Genomic DNA, 23,922 nt, shown 5'->3' with positions numbered 1-23,922 from the left:
TCAGTCCTTCATTTTATTGATCAATGTGTTTAAGTTTGTGAATAACCCCCCTTATCTTCCCATTAAACATATCTCATAGCTTTTCATATGTAGTGTTTCCATTATCATGGCATTTTTTTCCAGAATTTTTGTCATTTTAGTTTGTATTTTTTCATTTACTAAAGAATTGTCTAATAGAAATTGAAAAATTTCCACCGAGATTTGACCTTAAAACTATTTCTAGTTTTATTGCATTGCATTGTGATTAGAAAATGTTTATTATATTTCAACTTCATGGAACTTATTGATGTTATCTTTGTGACCTAATATGCAAACAGTTTTTGTGTTTCATGTGCACTTGGGAAGTGTAGTCTCTATTTAATATATATATCTGTATGAATGACCTTATTGATTATGTTATTTAGCTTCTACATTCTTGTTTGTCCACCTGATCTGTAATGTGATGGAAATGGTATGTTTAAAATCTCTTTTTGCTTCTACTGACATCTCCTTGTATCTTCTATATTTTTGTTTTATAAAGTTGATTGCCGTGTTATTTGATGCAGATATTCATAACTATGCTTTCTTCATTTTTAGTATGGCTTTTAACATTAAAATATAATTTGTCTCAGAGGTTCTGTTGTGGCTCAGTGGGTTAAGAACCAGACAGTGTCCTGGAAGATGTGGGTTCAACCCCTGGCCTCGCTTAGTGGGTTACAGATCCATTTGGTGTTGTCATAAGCTGCAGTGTTGGTTGCAGATGCTGCTTGGATCTGGCATTGCCATGTTTATGGCGTAGTTCAGTAACTGCTGCTCCAACTTGACCCCCAGCCCAGGAACTTTCATATGCCACAACTGTAGCTATAAAAAAAATAAAAAAACTAATTTGTCTCATTTAATGCTTATTGGCTTGAAGTTTACTTTGCTATTGATTCCATTTGCTTGGTAGATCTTTGCTCATTTCTAAAATTTCCTCTTTTGCTTTACTTTCCTTTGTCCATTCAAAGTTCAAAGGGTGTTTTCCCTTACTTTTTGCTTTCCTTTTTCCTAGCAGCAATACCTTTCAAAGACTGCCTTCTGAAGACTTGCTTAGAACATTTTTCCCTGAGTGTCCTGATCTATCCTGACAGTTTTTCAGTATTTTTATACTTTCTGTAGGTTTCATCTTTCTGGTGCTTGTTTTGGATTAATCTTAGGCCTCTAGCCCTCTTTTTTTTTTTTTTTTTTTTGGTTCATGAATGACCTTTTCCTAGCATTGCCCTTGCTTCCTTTTAGGGTTTGTGGACTATGAGTGACTACTCAGTGGGATTTGGTGTTTATTTTCTACTTACACGAAATTTGGAATCTGGGTGTTCTCTGTATTTTTGTGATGTAGAAGGTATGACTTTGTGTACTTTTATGTGTTTCAAGTTTTTCTGTGTCATTTTATGGAGGATGTGTAGCAGGATTTAATTTTCATAGCCACCATTACTTTGACATAAGCATTCCCCATATGATTAAAAATGCTTTGCGAATATTTTAATGGCTACAAAATATTGGATAGATAAAAGAACTAAAATTTTATCAGATTATTTCCTCCTTGTTGAACATTTCATTTGTTTCCTTTTTCGTGATTATATAATTTTGGATATATTATTTCTAATGTATACTTTGCATAGATTTGCCAAAGTAGAATTATTGCCTCAAGGTTATAAATGCTATTAATAATCTTGATATAATATGAATCCAGGGAGAAATATGGATTTACTTTAATATGCTAACTAAAGTAGCATCCACCCTTTTTTTCAGGTGGCATCCCTGTCTCCTACATATATAGCAGAACATAGAAATAGCTGAGATGAACCAGTGTGGCCATTTCTATATTTATAACTATCATTTCTGCTTATTGATGGAACCAAGTTGCATTATTAGTGATTAAATAATCAAAGAGCTCCCATAGCCATATTTTGTAATACATTTATTCTATAGATAGATTGTCTTTTATCACTGTGTTTGGGGCACACAGTCTGTCATCTCTAGGTTTTATAACTGAAGAAGGAGGATAAGCAAGAGCCTAAAATACAGCTGTCAAGACTCTAACTTGGTGAAACTGATCAATCTTTTTGTTTTATTCTTTTCTCTAGTGCCTTCACAACTTGGGTCAGAGCCAGAGAGCTCATTTTGCCTCCCATTTCTGTTTGTCATTTCTCTTTATTCCTCTTGCTCAATAAGTTTTATCAGCTGCAAGTAACCAAAGGTTATCTTAGTATTCATGCAGCCAGAATTTTCACAGTAATATCATATTAATAATTGTTCTTCAGTAATTGGTATACTCTGGCATGACTCAGATGATTTAGAGGAGCCAGTGTAACTCTCTCACTACTGTGGGGATATTTTTGTTGTTATTGCTTTTATTTTTATTTTTACCTCAAAATTCAAGAAAAAAAACTGTGCCTTCATTTGGAATGATAGAACTTTGACCATGATATTTCTTGATTATTTTTTCCAATCTTATTACCTATCATTATACAGCAGGAAAAACAGCCTTATCCTAGAATCACATTTGATAAGTTGTTATTAAAAATACAAAACAAAAAAAAAATGAAAAAACAACCTCTCAGGCCTAAACCTGGATCCTGTGAATCAATCTCTTTTCATGGGATCCAGGACTGCATTTCACAAAGCTTCCCAAATGACTCATGTAATTTGTCACCTGATGATAGGCTTATTTGCGGGATACATAGTTTTAGTGCATGCTCCACATCAAATCATGACCTCGGTATAACTCTCAAATGGTCATCTCTGTGTCAGGTTCTAGAACTTGTCAAACTTGCAATATATTCATGACATGCTCCAGAGTGCATACAAAACTTTATTTCCTAGTATTCTCAGAATATCATTCCCAAACCAAGAGCCTATAAAAGTCTGTTTGTGTTTTCTGTGAATTGTTGAGTGTTTATTTTTTTACATTTTAATTCATCTATTAATTTGAAGTTGAATATACAATTTGGTTGTAAAATAGATATCTAACCTAATTTTTCTCAATTGTTAATTATGCTCTGTTTATTGAATATGTCTTTTTTTGCACTAATTTATAATGATTCTTTAATTGTATATGAAGTTCTTTTCATGAGCCTTTTATTTTTTCCACTGGTCTATTGTTGTATCAGTGTGTCCTTGTTACTGTTGTAGCATTATTAACATTTTCTTATCAAATATCAAGAATTATCCCCAATATTTCCTTTAAAAGTGTTTCAGCCATTTTTGCCAATTCATTGTCCCATGTAAACTTTTTATCATGTTCCAGAAAACATAAACTTTTTGACATTTTTTATTTGAATAGTATTAAATCTAAAGCTTAATTGTAATCAAGTTGGTTACTTTTCATATTTATTCCTCATTTCTAGAATCACAGTATTTGTCTCCATTTACATTTTATACTTATCTCTAGATAAGTCCTAAATAGTTAAGCATAGTTATTCCTAAGTTTGATGATATAAATAATATCTCTCAACATCCCCTGGTGACTCAGTAGGTTAAGGATCTGGCATTGTCACTGCTATGGCAAAGGTTACTGATATGGCTTGGGTTTGATCCCTGGTCCCAGAACTTTTGCATGCCATGGGCGGAACCAAAAAAAAATCACTCTCCTCCATACACACATGCACAGAGTGCCATGGTTTTCAGTTTTTGAACTGATTATTGATAGTATATAAGATGCTTGTTATTTTTGCGTCTTTATTTTCTGACAAGGGATTTTAACAAGGTTTCCTGTAAATTGTAACAGTTTTTCAATTATCTTGGGTTGTTCAGCTAGATAGTTACTCGATTTTCTTTACGACAGCTTTAAGTTGTATGTTTTTTGTTTACTTACATCAAATTTCCCAGCTGTTCACCACCTTTGCTATTCATTAAAATCACCTGGAGGGTTAAAAAAGAATCAAGACTCACCTCCATAGATTCTGATTTAATTCACATAGGGTGGAGCCTGGGGTTGTCATTTTAAAAACTTCTCAGAGATTTCTAGAAGGTAGATTTGTGAATCATTGAGCTAAACACTCTGACTCAATGATAAGTAATAGTAGCGAAGGCAGGATTCCCTTCTGGCTTCTGATCTTAAGCTTTAACTATGATATCAACTGGTCATTTGAGAACGATTCAGTAGTATGCTGGACACACTCATGCTGGCTCATAAGACCCGATTGTGCACATCCTTTACCATCTTCATTGTCATCACACCGCAGAAACTGGCAAATTCTACAAATCAAGGCTCCCTTGTCCCCCAAGCCAACTTGGTTATTAATCATTTACTATCACACCATTGTAAATCTTTGTTAGATTAAAGAGGTATCGTTATATTCCTTGGCTAAGAATAATTTTATATTCATTACTATTTGAGCTTTATTGAAGCAATCTTTAATCATATTGACAACTTATCAGAAAAATTTTAAGATGCTCTATTTGTTACAGTTAATTTTTTTTTCAGAGGGATGCCTGTATTCTGATTCTTCAGAGCATTTCCCTTCTTTCAATATACCTTGACTTTTCCTAGACCTAATAATGTTTCAGTTTATTTCTATTGCATTATAGACAAGTATGAGGCAAATTTGGGTTTGTAAGATATTGGTGTGAATTCTGTCCCCAAACTTTCAGGTCCAAACGAGTACAAAAGGGAAGAATTACTCCAACAATCACTGCTATGGTAAACCATAGATTCAGAGGGTAGTGGAAAATTAAAGTTCAGTTACCATCTTAGAGGACTATCTGGACTGCATGTTTCTTCAATAATCCTCTACAAATACTATCTTGTTACAGAGATGTATATAAGAATTAGGCAATATAAAGGTGAAATTGTTATTCTCTAAGAAGAAATTGGAGTGCAGAAATCATAATCACATCAGTTACATGCAGACCCTTATGCTTTACAATCAAATGAGCAGAGATTGGTGTGGATAGCTTTTTTTTAAAAATAAGAAGCATAAATGGGTCACATGGTTAAATTGATGGCCACTCTACCTTCACTGAGAATGGACAGACCTCAGGCAAGGCAAAGATTTTACACAAATAAGGGTACAGTATGCTTCAGAACACACCAATTAGTAATTGATATAGAGGGATAACATTCTCATACAAGGAATTGAAATGTTGATTCTGTAGCCAGGAATCTTTTGCCTTTACCTAGTGCAAAAGGATAAATCCTACTTACTATGTGCCAGACACTTTTCCTGAGAGAAAAGTGTTATATCAGGAGAAACACAGGCTAGAAGTGGCTGCCCCTCTGCAGTGCACAGACACTAAACTTTGTGAGTGTCACTGGAGCACCTTCTCTGCCACCATGCAGAGTGCAAGAACTTTGGAGGTGTGGCTGCTTCCACATATTGTTTGATAGATGGAGGGCCATTGCGAGGGCTGCCTCCATTACCCCAGACAAGTAGAACCCGACGCATGCACTTCCAGCCTGGGAGAGCCAGAGGCACTGAACTCTAACCTAGGAGAGTTGCAGAATGGATTATGCCAACGAAGTCATGGGAGTAGGGGCACCCAAGCCTTCGGAGAAAGGGCCACTATCCCAGTATGTCTAGAAGGCAGGATGCCTACCCAAACTGGCCTTAAGGTTTTGAACTTGTTACCCCTTTCTGTTTTCTTATTTCTCCCTTTTGGAATGGGAATGATTTTGGCTGTATTTGTATTTTAGAAGCACTTTTTTACATTTTTTTTACTTGTAAACTTTATTTAACCGAATATATTAAGAATATTATATAAGAATATTATTATATAAGAATATATTAAGAATATTATTAATTTAACATGTAATATTACAAATTATTGAGTTATTTTATATTTTTTGATATTAATTCTTCAAAATATGGTATATGTTTTACACTTATGAAATATCTCAATTCCAACTAAACACTGTTTCCTTCCATTTTTATTGAGATGTAATTGACATGTAGTATTGTATAAGTTTAAGGTGTACACAATAATTATTTGACTTACATACAGCATGAAATGATTGCCATGATAACATTAGTGAAAATGCATAATCTCACATAGATACGACATTAAAGAAAGAAAAAAATTCATCCCTTTGATGAGAAATCTTAGGATTTACTCTCTTAACTTTCATGTATAACATACAGCAGTGTAAATTCTTTTTGGCATGTTGTAAATTACATATATAGTACTTATTTTTTTGGGAGGGGGCTGCACCCATGACATATTCAAGTTCCCAGGCTAGGGGTTGAATTGGAACTTCAGCTACCTGCCTACACCACAGCCACAGCAATGCGAGATCCAAGCCATGCCTCCAAACTACACCACAGCTCATGGCAATGCCGGATCCTTAACCCACTGAGCAGGGCCAGAGATCTAACCCACATCTTCATGGATACTAGTTGGGTTCTTAACCCACTGAGCCACAAAGGTAACTCCTATCTAGTACTTATTAGTCTTATAACTGGAAGTTTGTAACTTTTGCCTACCTTCATCTAATCCCCCTCCCCCATGTCCTACCTCTACTAACCTCAAAACTAATCTCTTTTTCTCTGAGTTTGTGTGTTTTTAACGTAAAATTGACCTACAACACTGTGTTAATTCCTGCTACACAAAATAGTTATTCAATATTTCCATACATTTGAAAATGATCATTATGATAAGTATAGTTGTCATGCCACCTTCAAAGATATTACATAATTATTGACTATGTCCCACAATGTACATTTCATAATTGTGACATTTATTTTGTAAATGGAAGTTTAATCTCTCTTACCTATTTTTCTTCTCCCCCAAACATTACCCTGCTGGCAACCACCTATTTATACTCTGTATCTATGACTCTGGTTATGTTTTTTTTTTCATTTTTTAAAGATTCCACATATAAGTAAAATCATACAGTATTTATCTTTGACTTATTTCACTAATCGTAATACCCTCTAAGTCAATCCATGTTCTGACAAATGGTAAGATTTTATTCTTTTTATGGGTGAGTAATATTCCATTGTGTATATACACCACATATTCTTTATCCATTTATCATTCAATGGAAACTTAGGTTGAACTTCCATATTTCAGCAACTGTTAAATAATGCTGCAGCGAAATTATGGGTGCATATATCTTTTAAAATTGGTATTTTCATTTTCTTCACATAAATACTCAGACTGGAATTTCTGGATTGTATGGTGTTTTATTTTCATTTTTTTTTTAGGAATCTCCATACTATTTTCCATACTATTTTCCAGTGTACATTGCTACCAACAGTGAATGAGGGTTCTCTTCTCCACATCCTCACCAAGACTATCTCTTATCTTTTTGATAATAGCCATTCTGTCAGATGTAAGGTGTTAGTGCATTGTAATTTTTATTTTATTTCCCTAATGATTACTGATGTTGAGTATCTTTTCATCTGCCCATGGCTATCTGTACGTCTTATTTTGAAAAATGTCTATTTGTGTCCTCTGTCATTTTTAATTGAGTTTTTTTTCTTAAATTGAACTATACGAGTTATTTGTATATTTTAGATACTAATCCCTTGTTGGATATTTTATTTACAAATATTTTCTTGCATTAAGTAGGTGGCTTTTCATTTTGTTGATAGTTTCCTTTGTTGTGCAAAACCTTTGTATATTGATGTAGTCTCATTTGTTTAATTTTGCTTTTATTTTCCTTGCCTGGGCAGACATATCCACAAAAATGTTACTAAGACTGTTGTCCAAGAGATTATTACCTATGTTTTCTTCTAGAAGTTTTATGGTTTCAGGTCTTACATTTAGGCCTTTAATTTGTTTTGGATCTATGTTTGTATTTAGTATGAGAAAGTACTCCAGTTTTATTCTTTTGCATGTAGCTGTCCAGTTTTCCCAAACCATTTATGGAAAAGACTGTCTTTTCCTCATTGCATATTCTTGCCTTTTTTGTTGTAGAGTAATTGACCATAATCCACCATATAAGTGTGGATTCATTTCCATTGATCCATGTGTCTGTTTTTCTGGCAGTACCATACTGTTTTGATTACTGTATCTTTGTAGTATAGTTTAAAATCAGGGAGTATGATACCTCCACTTCATCCTCAAGGTTGTTTTTCTATTTGGGGTCTTTTGTGTCCCATTACAATGTTATAATTATTTGTTCTATTTTTGCAAAAATTGCCATTTTTATTTTCATAGGGATTACACTGAATATTACTTATCTTTTGTTGCTTTCCTAGTTTAATTTCATATTGGTGTATAATTTTAGTCTTTTGAGTTTATTAAGGTTTTTTTATGGCACAGAATGTGTTCTATTTTTGTGAATGTTCTGGATGAACTTTAGAAGAGTGTGTGTATGCTGCTTTTTTTGGATGAATAGTCTATAAATGTCAATTAAATCCAGTTGGTTGATGGTACTATTCAGTTCAATTACTTACTGATTTTCTGCCTGTTGTATCTTTTGACTACTGATAACAGGTGTTGATGTCTGCAGCAAGGATTCATCTCCTTGTAGTCCTATCATTTTTTGCCTTACGTGTTTTGGTGCTTTTTTGTTGGATGCATACCTGTTAAGGATGGTTATGTCTTCTTGGAGAATTAAACATTCTATGTAAAGAAAGCCCCTCTTTATCCCTTACAATTTTCCTTGATCTGAAGTCTACTTTGTTTGAAATGAATAGAGCTATGTCAGCTTTCTTTTGATTAATATTAGGATGGTGTATCTTTCTCCTTTTGTTTTTATTTTATTTTTTTATTTTTATGTATAAAGCCTTCATAATTTTTAAAAATTATAGTTGATTTACAATGTTATGCCAATTTCTGCTGTAAAGCAATGTGACCCAGTCATATATATATATATATATATATATATTATTTTCTCATATTATCTTCCATCATGCTCTATCCCAAGAAATTGGATATAGTTCCCTGTGCTGTACAGTAGGACCTCATTGTTTATCCACTCCAAATGTAATACTTTGCATCTACTAACCCCAAACTCCCAGTCCCTCCCATCCCCTCCCCTCACTCCTTGGCAACCACAAGTCTGTCCTTTTATTTTGTCATTTTAGGGCTGCACCTGCAGCATATGGAGAGGTTCCCAGGCTAGGGGCTGAATCATAGCTGTAGCTGCCAGCCTACACCACAGCTCATGGCAGTGCTGGTTCCTTAACCCAATGATCAAAGCCAGGAATCAAACCCACATCCTCATGTATGCTAGTCTGGTTCATTAACTGCTGAGCCTCGAGGGAACTTCAGTTCTGTCCTTTTATTTTTAATTTACATGTCTCTTTATATTTGAACTGGGTTTCTTATAGGCTATATATAATTAAGTACTGTTTTATAATACACTCTGAAAGTCTATGTCTTCTCCCCAGTGTATTTGTACCATTGACATTTAAAGTGATTACTGATATAGTTATATTATTTCCTACCTTATTTGTTCTAGTCATGTCCTTGTCCTTGTTCTTTGTTTGTCTTTTCATATACCATTCTGTCCATTCTGTTTCTGCCTTCTCCGGGTTTAATTGAGCATTTTGTATGCTTCCATTTTGTCTATTTTGTTAGATATCAATTATGCTTTTTTTAAAAAAAAAACTTTTTAGTGGTTGCTCTTGTGCGTGCAACATAAATTTATAATTTTTACAAGTCCTCTTTCAAATAATACTCTGCCGCTTCACTGGTACTGTCAGGACTTTAAAACAGAATATTTCTAATGCCTTCTTTAACCTTTTATAATACTTTTGTCATTTAGTTCACTATCCACAAGCTATAATCACTGAATACATTGTTGCTATATTTTGAACTTTTACCTCTTAGATGAATTTAGAAGAGAAATAAGAGAAAGTGTTTTATTTACCACCATTTATTCCTCCACTAATACTCTTTCTTTCTTTATAGAAATCTGAATTATTGTACTATAGATTTAAGAAGAATTTTTTTTAACATCTCTTGCAAGGCAGGTCTACTGCTGACAAATTTTCTCAATGTTTGTTTATTGAGAAAGTATTTATTCCTCATTCACTTTGAAAGATAATTTCTTTTAACACTTTAAATATTTTATTACACTGTAAACAAATAGAGTTTTGTTTACATGTTTTCTTGAGAAAAGTCAGAGTAATTCTTATCCTGCTCTTCCTTTTGGTAAACTGTTTTTTTTTTGTTATTGTTGTTGTTTTGTTTTTTGGTCTTTTTTACAAGATTTTTTTCTTTGACTTTATTTAGTTTGACTATTATATTCCTAGATATATATTCTTTTGGTATGTATCCTGATTGGTGTTTTCTGAGTTTCCTGGATCTGTGGTTTGATGTTTATTATTAGTTTAGGGAAGTTCTCAGTTATTATTGTTTAAGATATTTCTGCTGTTCCTTTTTGTCTTTCTTTTCCTTCTGTTATTCCCACTACATGTGTGTTACACCTTTTGTTATTGTCCCACAGTTCTTGAATATTATGTTTTGTCTTTTTCATTCTTTTTTGTTTTCTTAGCATTTTAGTTTTGGAAGTTTCTCCTGACATTTCTTCAGACTCACTGATTATTTTCCCAGCTGTGATAATCAAAGGAATTCTTCATTTCTGCTAGGTGGTTTTGATTTCTAGAATTTCCCCTTGGCTATTAAAGTTTCTAGCTCTCTGCTTAAGTTAATCCAACTCATTTTTTATGTTGTCCACTTTGTCCATCAAAGTCCTTAGTATATTAATCATAGTTGTTTTGTTTATTTATTTATGTATTTGTGTATTTATTTATTTTTGTCTTTTTAAGGGTTGCATCCATGACATATGGAAATTTCCAGGCTAGGAGTAGAATCAGAACTACTGCTGCTGATCTATGCCACAGCCATAGCAATGCCAGATCCAAGCCGCATCTGTGAACTTTACCACAGCTCATGGCATTGCTGGATCCTTAACCTGCTGAGCTGGGCCAGGGATTGAACCTGCATCCTCATGGATACGAATTGGCTTTGTTACCACTGAGCCATGATAGGAATTCCCATCATACTTGTTTTAAATTCCCAGGTTGATAATTCTAAAATATCTGTCATATCTGAATCTGGTTCTGATGTTTTCTGGGTCTCTTAAAATTTTTTTTGTCTTTTCGTAGTATTTTATAATTTTTGTTGCAAGCCAGACATGATGTGTGAAAGGAATTGAGGTAAATAGGTCTTTAGTGTGAAGTTTTATTTGTCTGGCTAGAGTTTAGCTGTGTTTATTGTTTGCTGAAACCATAAGTGTCATGGGATAAATTACCTCTGGTGACCTTGTTTTTGTCCCTACTTTTTAAAAATTTTATTATAATTGATTTACAATGTTCTTTCAATTTCTTCTGTACAGCAAAGTGGGCCAGTTCTATATATATATATTTCTCTTTTTCTCATATTATCTTCCATCGTGTTCTATCACAAGTGATTGGACATGGTTCCCTGTGCTATTGTCTTTTGTTTTCCATAGAAACTTAAATTTTGTCTGAAAATAATAGTTCTTTTAGTCATATTCCTTTATTAGTATCCAGGAGGCCTATTGATGTGGTGGCAAAGTGTGAGGGGAGGGTTAGCTTTCTTCAATTCTGTATGTCTCAGTCTTTTGTTGAACCTGTGCTTCTAACTTGTGACCTTCATAAGTATTGCTCATTTGTGTTTCATTTTTCCCCCTTAGAAGAAACAGGAAGGCATGCTAGATCTGGATTTGGGAACTTCCCCTTTCCTAGGTCAGTTAATTTCTGGTAAAATAGTTTTCTCTTGAGGGTAGGCCTTATTAAGAAGAATGAAATACTCTGTACATATTTTTTAAATGGCTGGTTTCCTTAACTCCACTCTCAGAATTACAGTAACATGAGGGAACTTTTCTCAGATCTTCACTTTTGAGAACCTGATTAAAGCTTCTCAGGTAAACTCACAAAAGCTTGGGAGTCCCCCTAGGACTGGACCCCCCTTAGAATCTTTAATACTCAAACTTGTCCACACTGTGAGCCTCTAGTCATCTGTCATTTACAGATTGGGTTTTCCTAGCTCTCTACTGGTTCCCAGGGAATTTTTTTGCTCTTGAGCTTCTGCTCAATAAGTTTTGATTATCTTTGTCTCTCTCGCTCTTCAGTTTTGGGTACAGTTGTTTGCCCTATGACCTCAGTTCTCTGATAGAAAAAAGAGCAGTTGATTTTCAGTTTGTTCCATTTTTTTCTCATTGTGTGAATGAAAGAGATGACTTCCAAGCTCCTTACATGCAAGGGAATTTTAGAGACCTCAAAGATATATTTGTTGTAATGTTTTCATCTTTTCAAAACTGATTAGAGTAACTATCTTTTAATTAATTCACTTTTTTTTTCTTTGAAAGCAGTAAAAATGTAAACTCTTGTGGAATGCTAACTTTTAAATTTTTTTCTTCATAAATAGATCCTAAATGCCCAGGAGATGTTGATTTTAATAATAGTGATTGGGACATTAAGACAGTCACCAGCTCCTTGAAATTCTACCTCAGGTATGCCTGATATGATTTGGAACAGTGCTTTCTCAGAGATCGTGAAATGTGTCTGGGTGGAGATTGGAATTAATGTGGTCCCAATTTTGAGAAATTGGAAAGGATTGCTAAAGGAAAAAAAAGAGTGAAAATAATTTCTGTCAAAAAAATGTGCATTAGGAGACTTTTTTAATTGAGGAATATAAGCAAGGTAAGCATCAAAATAATGGAATTGTTGTTGAAATATGACTTTTTAAAAGGAAAATGGCTCAAAAATATTTAAAAGTCATGTCCTTAAAATAATTGATGTTTTGTCAATTGATGGATATGCTGGGAATAAAAAAAAGTGCAACAATAAAAATGTTCAAACTGAATAAAGTGGCCACAGTCGGAAAAAAAATTTAACTTACCAGCAAAATTTGTGGATGTGCAATGATGATGAATATATCATTCAGTTTATTATCATAAATATGTATTGTGTAACAAGTATTTGTGACATATATACTTTTAAACTCATTCATTTCTTATTTTTATGTCCCATAATATGTACCATACTTTATGTGCTAAAATATCTTCTTTTCAATTATTGTATTCTTTAGATATTAAGATAGGTACTTAAGCTCTGGGAAATACCATTGATCCAAAATAGAATGAGTCCTAGATATTTCTGTTAATGACCTTCAGCTGTAGCATTATCTTAGAACTTTAAGTAAACATGAGTGCTCTTTCTAGTGCCAAAGAAGAAAGACACTGTTGGAGGGTTTATTCTGTACTAGGCAGGGTTCTAGTTGTTTACACTGACAATGTCATTTTTTTTCTAACAATAAACTTGTAAAGTATCTGTTACCATACACATTTTACAAATGAAGAAATTGAAGCATAGCTCCTCTCACATTAAGTCATATACATGATCACAGCTTGTATTATTTGAACTTAATTATTTCTGACTTGTAAGGCCTCTGGTATTGGAGAATTTTATTTCACTATTCCCCACCTCCCAGGGGCTGTGTTCTTGGGTTATTTAGTAAAGACAACAATCTGCTATGTGTACTTTTAGGAGGTTTGTGATGATGAAAACAGTGCAAGCAAGTGACTATGTCTTTAGCCTCCTTAAAAGCAGTCAGGTTTTTTTCAAAGATTTATATAGATTAAGTCCCTCTCACATTACATCTTTCCCAGCTCATCCCACAATATGCAATGTAGCCCTTTTGAAAGATAAAAAAATTAAGCCTGAAAGCTTGGGTAGCCAGCACCCCTAATAAGAGATATTTGTTATAAGAATCTTATCCATAAACCTTTAATATGCACTAGCCAATCAACACCCTTTAGATTTCTCAAATGTGTCAGTATTTTCAAAGTGTGCTTTCCCCATCTGTGTTCTAGGTACCTAACTCACCTCTTATCTCCAACATTTCCAGAAATTACTCTAAAAACTATCCCTTCTCTCTTTTGTATCTTCATCCTCTCTCACTGAACTAGCTCTTTCCTCTTAGCAAGTAAATATGCTCCAGCAATGGACATCTCTTTGACCTTGTGTCTTATTTCATTCATTCATTCCACCATTCACTAAATTATTCAATAAACATTTCCTGAGTTATCTACTCTATGCCTAGAATGGTGTCTAGCAATAGGTATACAGTTATATGTAGATATGGACTCTGTCCTTAAAAATGTTATAGTCCAGTAAAGAGAATAGACAAAAGACAAATAATTAAACAAATATATGGAAATATAATAAGTGCTCTTGAAGGAAAAGTACAAGGTGCTTTGATGTCATATATTAGAAAGTCCTGATTTATTGTGGTTTTTAGTTTGGACTGAGGTTTGAATTATAATTTGGAGTCAACTGGGAGGAGGCAGTTCCAGACAGAAATAACTTCATATGCAAAGTTCTTGAAGCAAGCGGAAGATCCTTTTAAGACTACATGTACCAGTATAGATTGAGTATTGAGTTTAAAGAGGGAGGTGGAGATATGCAGAGGTCAGATCACGCAAGGCCTTTTAGGACATTTTAAGAATTATGGGGTCTCGATCTATTTTAAAAGGAATGGGAATATATTGAAAGATTTTTAAGCAGGAAGTTCTATAATGAGATTTTGCGTTTTGAAAAAAAATAGAGGGAGATGAGTAAAGAGAGGCAAAATAGGTAGAGATGGAAACCAATTAGCAAGCTATTGTTGTAGTTTTGGAAAGAGATGGTGCTTATGTGTGGACTAGTCACTAGCAGTGGGAATAGATAGAAATAAGCACAGTCAAGAGATTTAGGGAGTAAACTTGTATATGAAAATGGAGGAGAAGGAAATAAAAGAATGACTTCTGTATTTCCAGCCCATACAACCAAATGATGGTCATACATTTGGGAAGCACAGGAAAACTACTAAATTTGAGGGATATGACCAATTAGATTTTGGATATGTCGAATGTAGGTGTCTTTGAAAAAAGCAGGGCAAGAATTTCAGGTAGGTAATGCGATATATAGGAAATACATAGGAGTGAAACTCAGAAAAGAATTCTGGGCTTGAGCTAAAAAATTGAGAATCAATAACAGTGTACACCGATAATTGGAGGCAGGAGTTTCAACAAGATTGCCTAAAGAGAGAGATATTTCACCCCTTCTCAATCAAGTTTCAGTATAGAAAGTATACACTCCCTGTCTCTACTTCTTAACCTCCCAGTTTATTCATTAACCCAGTGCAATATGACTCCCACCCCCTCTGCTCCACTGAAGCTGCTCTTGCCAAGGTCACCAGTGATTCCCTCAATGATAAGCACAATAGATAATCATCAGCCTTTGCCTTATTTGACCTCTTTGTAGCATTTGAAGCTGTTAAGAAGCCTTCCTTTAAACTTTTCTTATTTTGGATTCTGCTGTGTCACTTGCTTTTGGATTTTCTTTCCCTCTTTGACCACTTTTAGAAGTGCCTTTTATGGACTTTCTATCTGATATTTCTCAGGGCTTTTCTCTCTTTTTACTACATTGAAAGGATGGAAAATTCAAATATCCTTAGGGGCCACCACATGAAAATGACTGAAGTAGACTACTTTCATATTAGACATGTTGCATATCAAAACTTTATTTGCATAGCAATCCCTTTTTTATATATAAATGACAATATTGTTTACTTCCACAAATGATCACATGGGCCCAATGTAGACAGATCTTTCACTTTTTCAATATAAGTAGACAATATGGATTTTTATGTGAAATATTCAAATTTTCGTATTCTGATTACTGATTCAATTCCATTTCTTTTTTACACACTATTCTGCACAAGGGAGACATGTTGAAAGGCCTCATGTAGCTATTGGCTGTTAGTTTACCATCTCTTCTTGAGCAGTGGTATCTGTTCTCATAGTTTTAATCACCCCTCTAGGTTCATGATTTCCACATCTTCTCAGATCTAGAAGGGCATTCCATCCATTTATCTAGTAGACATCTGTCTTTGGCTGTCCCAGAAACATCCCTGACACAGCATCTCCATTTCCCTCTGCATCAATTTCTACTCTATTTTCAATTATCCAAGTCAGATTACTCTCTTTCTCACCAAGATACTCATTGTTGAAGGAAGTCTAGATTTAATATCTTTCAAATAACTCTCTTCACTTTTTCTTTCTATCCTTACTGGCACTGTTTTTGTTTAGGCTTTTATTATCTCTCGCCTACATTACTACAATAATTGCAGTGGCAAGCAGTATAACATAGTGATTAAGAACATGGATTTGAGGAGTTCCCGTCGTGGCGCAGTGGTTAATGAATCCAACTAGGAACCATGAGGTTGCGGGTTCAGTCCCTGCCCTTGTTCAGTGGGTTAACAATCTGGCGTTGCCATGAGCTCTGGTGTAGGTCGCAGATGAGGCTCGGATCCCACGTTGCTGTGGCTCTGGCATAGGCTGGCGGCTACAGCTCCGATTCGACCCCTAGCCTGGGAACCTCCATATGCCGTGGGATCAGCCCAAGAAATGGCAAAAAAAAAGACAAAAAAAAAAAAAAGAACATGCATTTGAGACAGACTGCCTACTTCTGCCATTTACTATCTGTGTGGTCTAGGATGAATTATTTAACTTTTCTGAAACTCAGTTTCCTTTTCTATAAAATTGAGATAATAACAATATCTACCTTACAGGGTTGTCATGAGAATTAAATGAGTAAATATAGGTAACCACTTAGAACAGTGGAGAGTTTCCTATTATTATTATTATGTCTTTTTTTTTTTTTGGCTTTTTAGGGCCATACTCGTGGCACATGGAGGTTCCCAGGCTAGAGGTCCAATCAGAGCTGCAGCCACTGGCCTACACCACAGCCACAGCAGTGCGGGATCCAAGCCATGTCTGCAACCTACACCACAGCTCATGGTGGCAACACCGGGTCCTTAATCCACTGAGCGGGGCCAGGGATGGATCCCGCATACTCATGGATGCTAGTTGGGTTTATTAACCACTGAGCCATGATGGGAACTCCATTATTATTATTATTAGATTACTTCCTTCCCCCGAGCCATGCATCACTTACCTTTATCATCATACCTGTTCCATTGCATTGCAAATCTTATACATAGCAGTCTGGTCAACTAGACTATTAGCTCCTTGGAGGTTTAGACTATGTCTTATTCCTCTCTGGATCTCCAATACCTGGCACAATGGCAGTCAATAATGGGTGTTCAGCCAATATTTTTTGACTAAATAAAGAAACTCATTGAGTCTTAATTTCCTTCTGCATCAAATAGGAATTTGAATTACTGCCCCACCTCATAGGACTTTTTTGGAAGGATCAAATTACAAGACAGATACGAAAACACTTTGGCGGCTGATGAACTATCAAACTGTAAGGACTTCATTAATAGCATTCATAGTGGATACCCTTCAGAATTTTGCAGCACTGGATTTTGCCAGTTTTTACTTTTGGAGAACTAGTTGGAGACCTTGCTCAAGGTTGATAATTTTGTAGGTCTTCTGCTGAATTACTAGCTGTTAGGATTGCTCTGACAAAGTTTCAGGTGAAGAGAGAAATATATGTAGTCATGCTAATCTGTGGGGCTCATAAACTTCAGCCTTGGTTGCCCACAGAATTGAAAATTTAAGGCCTCACTACTCTCTCCACAAAGGAACTTATACAATCTTCATTAATTTCAGGAATCTTTCTGAACCTGTCATGACCTATAGACTTCACAAAGAGCTGGTCTCTGCTGCCAGTAAGTATTTATGTTACTTAGTTAATTGTGTTGTCCTGGCTTCTTAGTAATGTTTACAGCAATAAGCCTAGAAAACTGCTTGATGAAAGTAATTGAGGAAAAGAACAAAAGCATATACACAGATTTTGTCCACTGTCAAAGGAGAGAATTTTTGATTGCTAAATCAATTGTATTATTTTTCATAAATTGATGTTTCTTAGATGCATTGGAAAAAACTGGCTAACTTGAGGGATGTGACAGGTGTGAAGACTTTATTGATTGATTATGCCTAATATCAGAGAAACAGTATTGGCTCCCATACCAGGGGACCACAAAATGGTTCCATTACAGTTACTGTTTCAGCTTTTCTTCAGCACCTTGCCTTTTCAGTTATGTTGTAAATTATTATTCCTAATCTTTTAAGTGCTAAGGTCACATTTTTTAGATAAGACTGAGGGTGAGGGTGAAGGAGTGCATAGGAAATAAGGAATATAGAATCACCCAAAAAGTTGGCAGCTGAAGAAGCATTAAAAGTTTTGGCTGAGACCACTGTATGAGTACCCCTCCCTACCTCAGTGTGACCCTTCTTCTGCATCATGTCCTGAATAGTATCCAGGAAAAAGATTCAGGGGATTTGTCCTCATAATGAATCTTTGTTGAGGCAAGAGAACTCTTTACTCTGAGCGCTCTTAGTGATTTTTCAGAGGAGCCCAGAGGTAGCAGCATAATCCCCAGTTCCACAAGGAAAATGGTTGGGCAGTGATTTCCAGCTGGAAGTTTACATGTGGAACTTTAGGAGCAATCTGCTGTATTATGAACTCTGACTTGCTGTCAGTCTTATCTTCTCTACTCACATATTTCTTCATCTTTCTAGGCCTGTTTCATTTTTAGTCTACATTTTTTAGCCTCTTTCTTTCAGTGTCTGTTTTTTGGTCTCTGTCATTGTGTCTCTGTGTCTATGTATCTCTCTTCATTTCTCTGACTCTCTATGTTTCTCTATCTCTGCATTGTGTATGTGTGTGTGCATGTGCATGCACAGGTGTGTGTGTGTGAGAGAGAGAGAGAGAAAGGGAGAGGGAGGGAGGTAGGGGGAGAGAGAGAGAAAAAGACTTTGCTTGATCCAGAAGGCAAAACTATCTCTCTGTTCTCTCTCAGAGTCTGACAACCTGGATTATCGGCTGGGAGCTATTCACTCCCTGGTATATAAGCTACCTGAAAAGAACCGAGAGATGCTGGAAATTCTTATAAGACACTTGGTCAAGTAAGTAACTTCTAGGTTTTCAAGAAGAGTTCCTATTAGGTGACTGGCTTACTGGTAGCACTGAAGAGAAACTGCCCGTCAGCTCAATAAGTTACAGTCCCCAACTTCATCTTGGTCAGGCTGAGTGCTCTGTGAGAAAAGCCATTTTGCCTTTACCCTTGTGTATATCCTCTCGGAGTCATCATGCATCTTAGTTGAGGGATTGTCTCAGTTGAGGGGTAAGACCACATAGAGTGAGCTGAATACATGCTTTGTAGTCAGATAAACCTGGCTTCAGATTCCAGCCATACCACTATTTAGCTATATAATATTAGGTAAACCTGTATTAACCTCATTTGATAATCTGTAAAATGACAGTACTATTGGCTACCACAAAATATTGTTGTGTGGATTTAAATGAACACAGATAAAATGCATGGCACATAGAGATTGCATTGCACTCCCATGCTCAAGACATGGGAATTCATTATTAAGACTGTGGTCACATTCTTTGCTTGTATGTGGCAAGCAGGAACAGATAGCAGCATTCTAGAGAATAGGTCTAGTGATTGGCTCAAGGATGGGTGGCTCCTAAGAGGCATGTGTGCCCCACTGTGGTGGTTCCTGGCCAGAAGGTTCAATGTTATGAATAAAGGTGAATTTACTTAACACATAAAAGGCCAGTTGCTGCCTCTAGGAAACAGTCCTCTGTCCAGGAGTCAGCAAACCCAGATTCTAGTGTCAGTTCTGCTACTAGCATTCTTGATGTCCATGGGCAGATCACTCTTATGGGCACCCTTGAGTATATTAAAATGTAAATAGGAGTTCCCACAGCAGGTTAAGGATCTGGCATTGTCTGTAGCAGCATGGGTTCAATCCTTGGCCGGTAGAGTGGGTTAAAGTATCTTGTATTGCTGCAGCTATGACATAGGTCACAGCTGAGGCTCGGGTTCAGTCCATGGCCTGGGAACTTCCATATGACATGGGTACAGCCATAAAATGAAAGAAAAATAAATAAATAAGACAAGCTTAGAAAAAATTGTGATGCACTTTAAGTGTTTGTATTTAAGAAAGCTATCAGCACACTCACAGAAATGCAGTGATGATATATTTAACTTCATTTAAAGAGTATCTAAAACACCTGAAATCGATGCCCTTAGCGAAGATGAGACTCCAGGCTTAAATGGACCTCTTGGCCTCCTGATGTGACAAATCCAGATCATTCTACACCTCTGGATCTCAGATTCCTCTGTAATATGATATCTCTCCAGTATCTAGCCAGGTCTGACATTCTAAGTGTTTTTTTGTTTGTTTTTTTATACTTCTATAGCCAATGAGTATTATAGACACTATTGCAGATAAATGGGCATAATTCACAAGTAGATGGCTTTTATATTTATTGCCAATGTTTGCAATTTGGCTAATAGAGAACATTAAAAAACATTTCCAGGGTTCCCATTGTGGCTCAGTGGTTAACAAATCTGACTAGGAACCATGAGGTTGTGGGTTCGATCTCTGGCCTTGCTCAGTGGGTTAAGGATCCGGCATTGCAGTGAGCTGTGGTGTAGGCCGGTGGCTATAGCTCTGATTAGACCCCAAGCCTGGGAACCTCCATATGCTGCAGGTGAGGCCTCAGAAAAGACAAGACAAGACAAAACATTCCCTTTCCAAAAAATTGTTTATAATAATCTCAGTAAAGTACAAAAACCAGCACATAAGCCATTTGCATGTTAATTTGAAGTTTTCCAGGGGTAAAGGGACTTGAACCAGTTTAGGCTGATTACTAATTTGCTATGTGACCTAAAGAAAGTCCATCCTACTTTCCGGGCCTCAGTTTGTTCATCTATAACATGAGGGGACTGGAATAGCTAATCCCAAAGGGTTCTTCCAACTCTGACTTTCTAAGAGTCTCAATATGTGATATGATATAAGGACTCGAAGATTCTCCTACTGACAGTTAGTGAGAAACACCTACTTCCATCCACCCAGACTGGCCAACTACCTTAGCTGAAGAACTTTGGTCCTCAAAATTCCTAGGACAAAAGGAACAATAGACACAAACACACAGAATATGGAAATATAAATACTATTTGTATGACTGAATCACTTTGCTGTACATCAGAAATTGGCACATTGTAAATCAACTATAATTTTAAAAAAACTTAAATAAATTTTAAAAAGAAAGACAAGTACCTGCAAGTAAGTGAAAAACTGTGCAAACTGACTTATAATAAGAAAATTCAATTTGAACCTTGAGATACTATTTATTGGCAGACCCTAAGCCTTGACCACATTCTCTGTTGATAAGACTTTGGAGTATAGGAACTCCAATCCATTGCTGTTGTTAATGCAATATAGACCTAGAGGAGGGGGATCTGGCAATATCTAACAAATTAGCATCTCTAGTTATCACTTGACCCAGCAATTCCACTTTTAGGCATCTACTCTGAAGACATAGCTATACAAATACAAAACAACATTTGCACGAGTTTTGTCATTGCAGCATAATTTTTAGTAACAAAAGGTTGGAAACAACATAAATGTCCAACAATAGAGGACTAGTTGAGTAAATCATGGTATATTCAAACAACTAGTATTAAATAGTCATTAAAAAGAATGAGGAAAATAGGAATTTTGTTTTGAAGTGATTTTCAGGATGCATTACCAATTTCCACACAAAAACCAGTAGACAGATGTTCATGGCAGCATTATTCATAGTTGTCCAAGGGTGGAAATAACCCACATGATCATCAATTGATGAATGGAAAAATTAAATGTGGTGTAAACATATAGTGAAACATTATTCAGCCATAAAAGTAATCATGGATGAACCTTGAAAACATTGTGCTTAGTGAAAGAAACCAGACACAAAAGCCTACATATTATATTACTCCACTCATACAAAATTTCCAGAAAAGACAAATCTATAGAGACAGAAAGTAGATTAATAGCTGCCTAGGACTGGGACATGGGGACATGGGGACATGGGGACATGGGATGGAATGGGAAGTGACAGCTAATAGTTATGGGGTTTCTTGTTGGAGTGGTGAAAATGTTCTGGAATTAGATAGTGAAGATGGTTGGACACTTCTGTGAATATACAAAAAAAAAAAAAACCCACTGAATTGTATCTTTTGGAAGAGTGAACTTTTTTTTGGCGAGGGGTAGCACTCATGGCATATGTAAGTTCCTGGGCAAGTGATTGAACCTGTGCCACAACAGTGACACAAGCTGCTTCAGTCAAAACACTGGATCCTTAACCCACTGACTACTAGATATTTCTCCAGCAAAGACGGGTTTAGTTGAGATGAGCAGAGAATTGCAATTTAGAATTTGCATCCATGGCGAACCATGTGAAAATCCCCACCTGGCAAGGGAGAGAATGCTTTATTAGAGGAGAAAAGGAAGTTGGGAGGGCTATAATAAACAAAGTGTCCATGGCTTTTCATTGGCTGAGTCCTTGGCTGGAAAGAAGAGTCTGTCTTCTTCCTGTTGGGCTCTGTTGTTATTGCAGAGCACAAGCGCTACCACTTCTGATGCCCTCACTCTATTTAATTGTGGTTTCTCTCTCTCTCTTTTATTTATTTTTTATTTATTTATTTTTTTACAAAGGATGGGTGTAAATGGGGTGGAAGGGATAGGGATGAGAGCTAGATTCCTCTGGGTCTACCTCCTTCTATAGTTTTGACTTTTGAGCCACAGTAATGTTTTACATATCAAAAAAGTAAAATTAAATCAAAAGGAAAACATTACATCCCCTAAAAGGAACACAAAAAAGGGAAATGAATCTAAATGTTTATCAAATTCATAGCATACTCACACAGAGAAAACAGTTATTTCATCTAATTTGTTAAAACAGTCCTCTGACTCGTGCCAATGAAATATATTCTAAAATTGGAAAAGCTTTCAAAAATTTGTAAGCACCACCCAGTATGTTTATTATCACTAGTAATAAATTATACTTACAATTATAATTTGAAACTATTTTATGTATATGTGTCTCATAAGGACAAAGTAAAAAGTAAATATATTAATATTATCAGAAGCCAAGATTTATGGTGTAAGAGAAAGAGATACACATGCAATATTCAATACGTAAAGAAAAATATTCTTTGATAGTAAAGTTGAATTGAGAGTGCCAACATCGGGTCATTATTTAAAAACAAAACAATAAAATATTCTCTACATTGATTCCCTCTTGAAGTGATTCTAATCCAAAAAAGCAATAATACACCTAATGCCCAGATCTTTTGTTTCTAAATAACATTCCCTTCTCAAAAATACCAAGGTTTCTTAAAGAAATGGATGATTCCAGGTCTAGGGCAAGGAAAATATAAGGTGAGCCTTGGCTAAAGTATACCTTTGTAAGCAAAGTAGAGCTCATGCACTAATAGGGTCATTTCATAAAATTCAGGAATTTGCTTGAAAAAGCTGTCAACTAGTTACATCTGGGAGCAACCTAAATATCAAAAACAGTGAATATTATATTTGATTATGACACTTGGAATAAATTAAAATCCATGGGAGGTAGGTAGAGTAAGGAAAAAATTTTCTTTTTCTTTTTTTTTAATGGCTGCACCTGCACATTCCCAGGCCAGGGATTGAATCCAAGCCACAGCTGCTATCTATGCCACAGCTATGGCAATGCCATATCCAGGCTGGGCATCAAACCTGTGCCTCACAGCAACCAATGCCACTGCAGTCAGATTCTTAATCCACTGTGCCACAGTGGCAACCCTAGGAAAACTCTATTACTAAAGAACACCAGCTAATAAATGTGGGAGGAATGATAGAAATATAAAAACTACTAGTTTGCACAAAGCTAAAATAATCAAAATGGTACATTACCGGCATAAAAACAGACGCATAGATCAATGGAACAGAAGAGAGATCCCAGAAATAAACCCAGACCTATAGACAGTTAATCAATGACAAAGGAGGCAAGAATATAAAATGGGGAAAGGACAGTATTTTAAGCAAGTGGTGCTGGAAAAACTGGACAACTATGTATAAAAGAATGAAATTAGAACTTTTCCTCATAGTATAGACAAAAAATAAACTCAAAATAAAGACCTTAATGTAAAACCTGAAATCGTAAAACTCTTAGAAAAAAACATAGGCAGAACACTCTCTGACATAAATCA

At 35.5% G+C, this 23,922-nt stretch overlaps 1 protein-coding gene across 7 annotated transcripts in view; it reads left to right on the top strand.

Annotated features, from left to right (window-relative positions):
• The window catches only part of OPHN1 (oligophrenin 1), a 560,542-nt gene that overhangs the window by 419,417 nt on the left and 117,203 nt on the right, over positions 1–23,922 (top strand). For all 7 annotated transcript variants that reach the window (XR_002340743.1, XM_021080299.1, XM_021080302.1 and 4 more), the window contains 3 exons: positions 12,307–12,391; positions 17,501–17,559; positions 18,694–18,799. Coding sequence is in view for 6 of the 7 variants with exons in the window: in XM_021080299.1 (XP_020935958.1) it covers positions 12,307–12,391; positions 17,501–17,559; positions 18,694–18,799 (250 nt within the window). In the remaining variant the exon portion in view is untranslated. The remainder of the gene's footprint in view (positions 1–12,306; positions 12,392–17,500; positions 17,560–18,693; positions 18,800–23,922) is intronic.

The sequence above is a fragment of the Sus scrofa genome, chromosome X (genome assembly GCF_000003025.6).
Source record: "Sus scrofa isolate TJ Tabasco breed Duroc chromosome X, Sscrofa11.1, whole genome shotgun sequence".
NCBI classification, from domain to species: Eukaryota; Metazoa; Chordata; class Mammalia; order Artiodactyla; family Suidae; genus Sus; species Sus scrofa.
The sequence above is the reverse complement of the archived record's forward strand: the minus strand, read 5'-3'. Positions and strand labels throughout refer to the sequence as shown.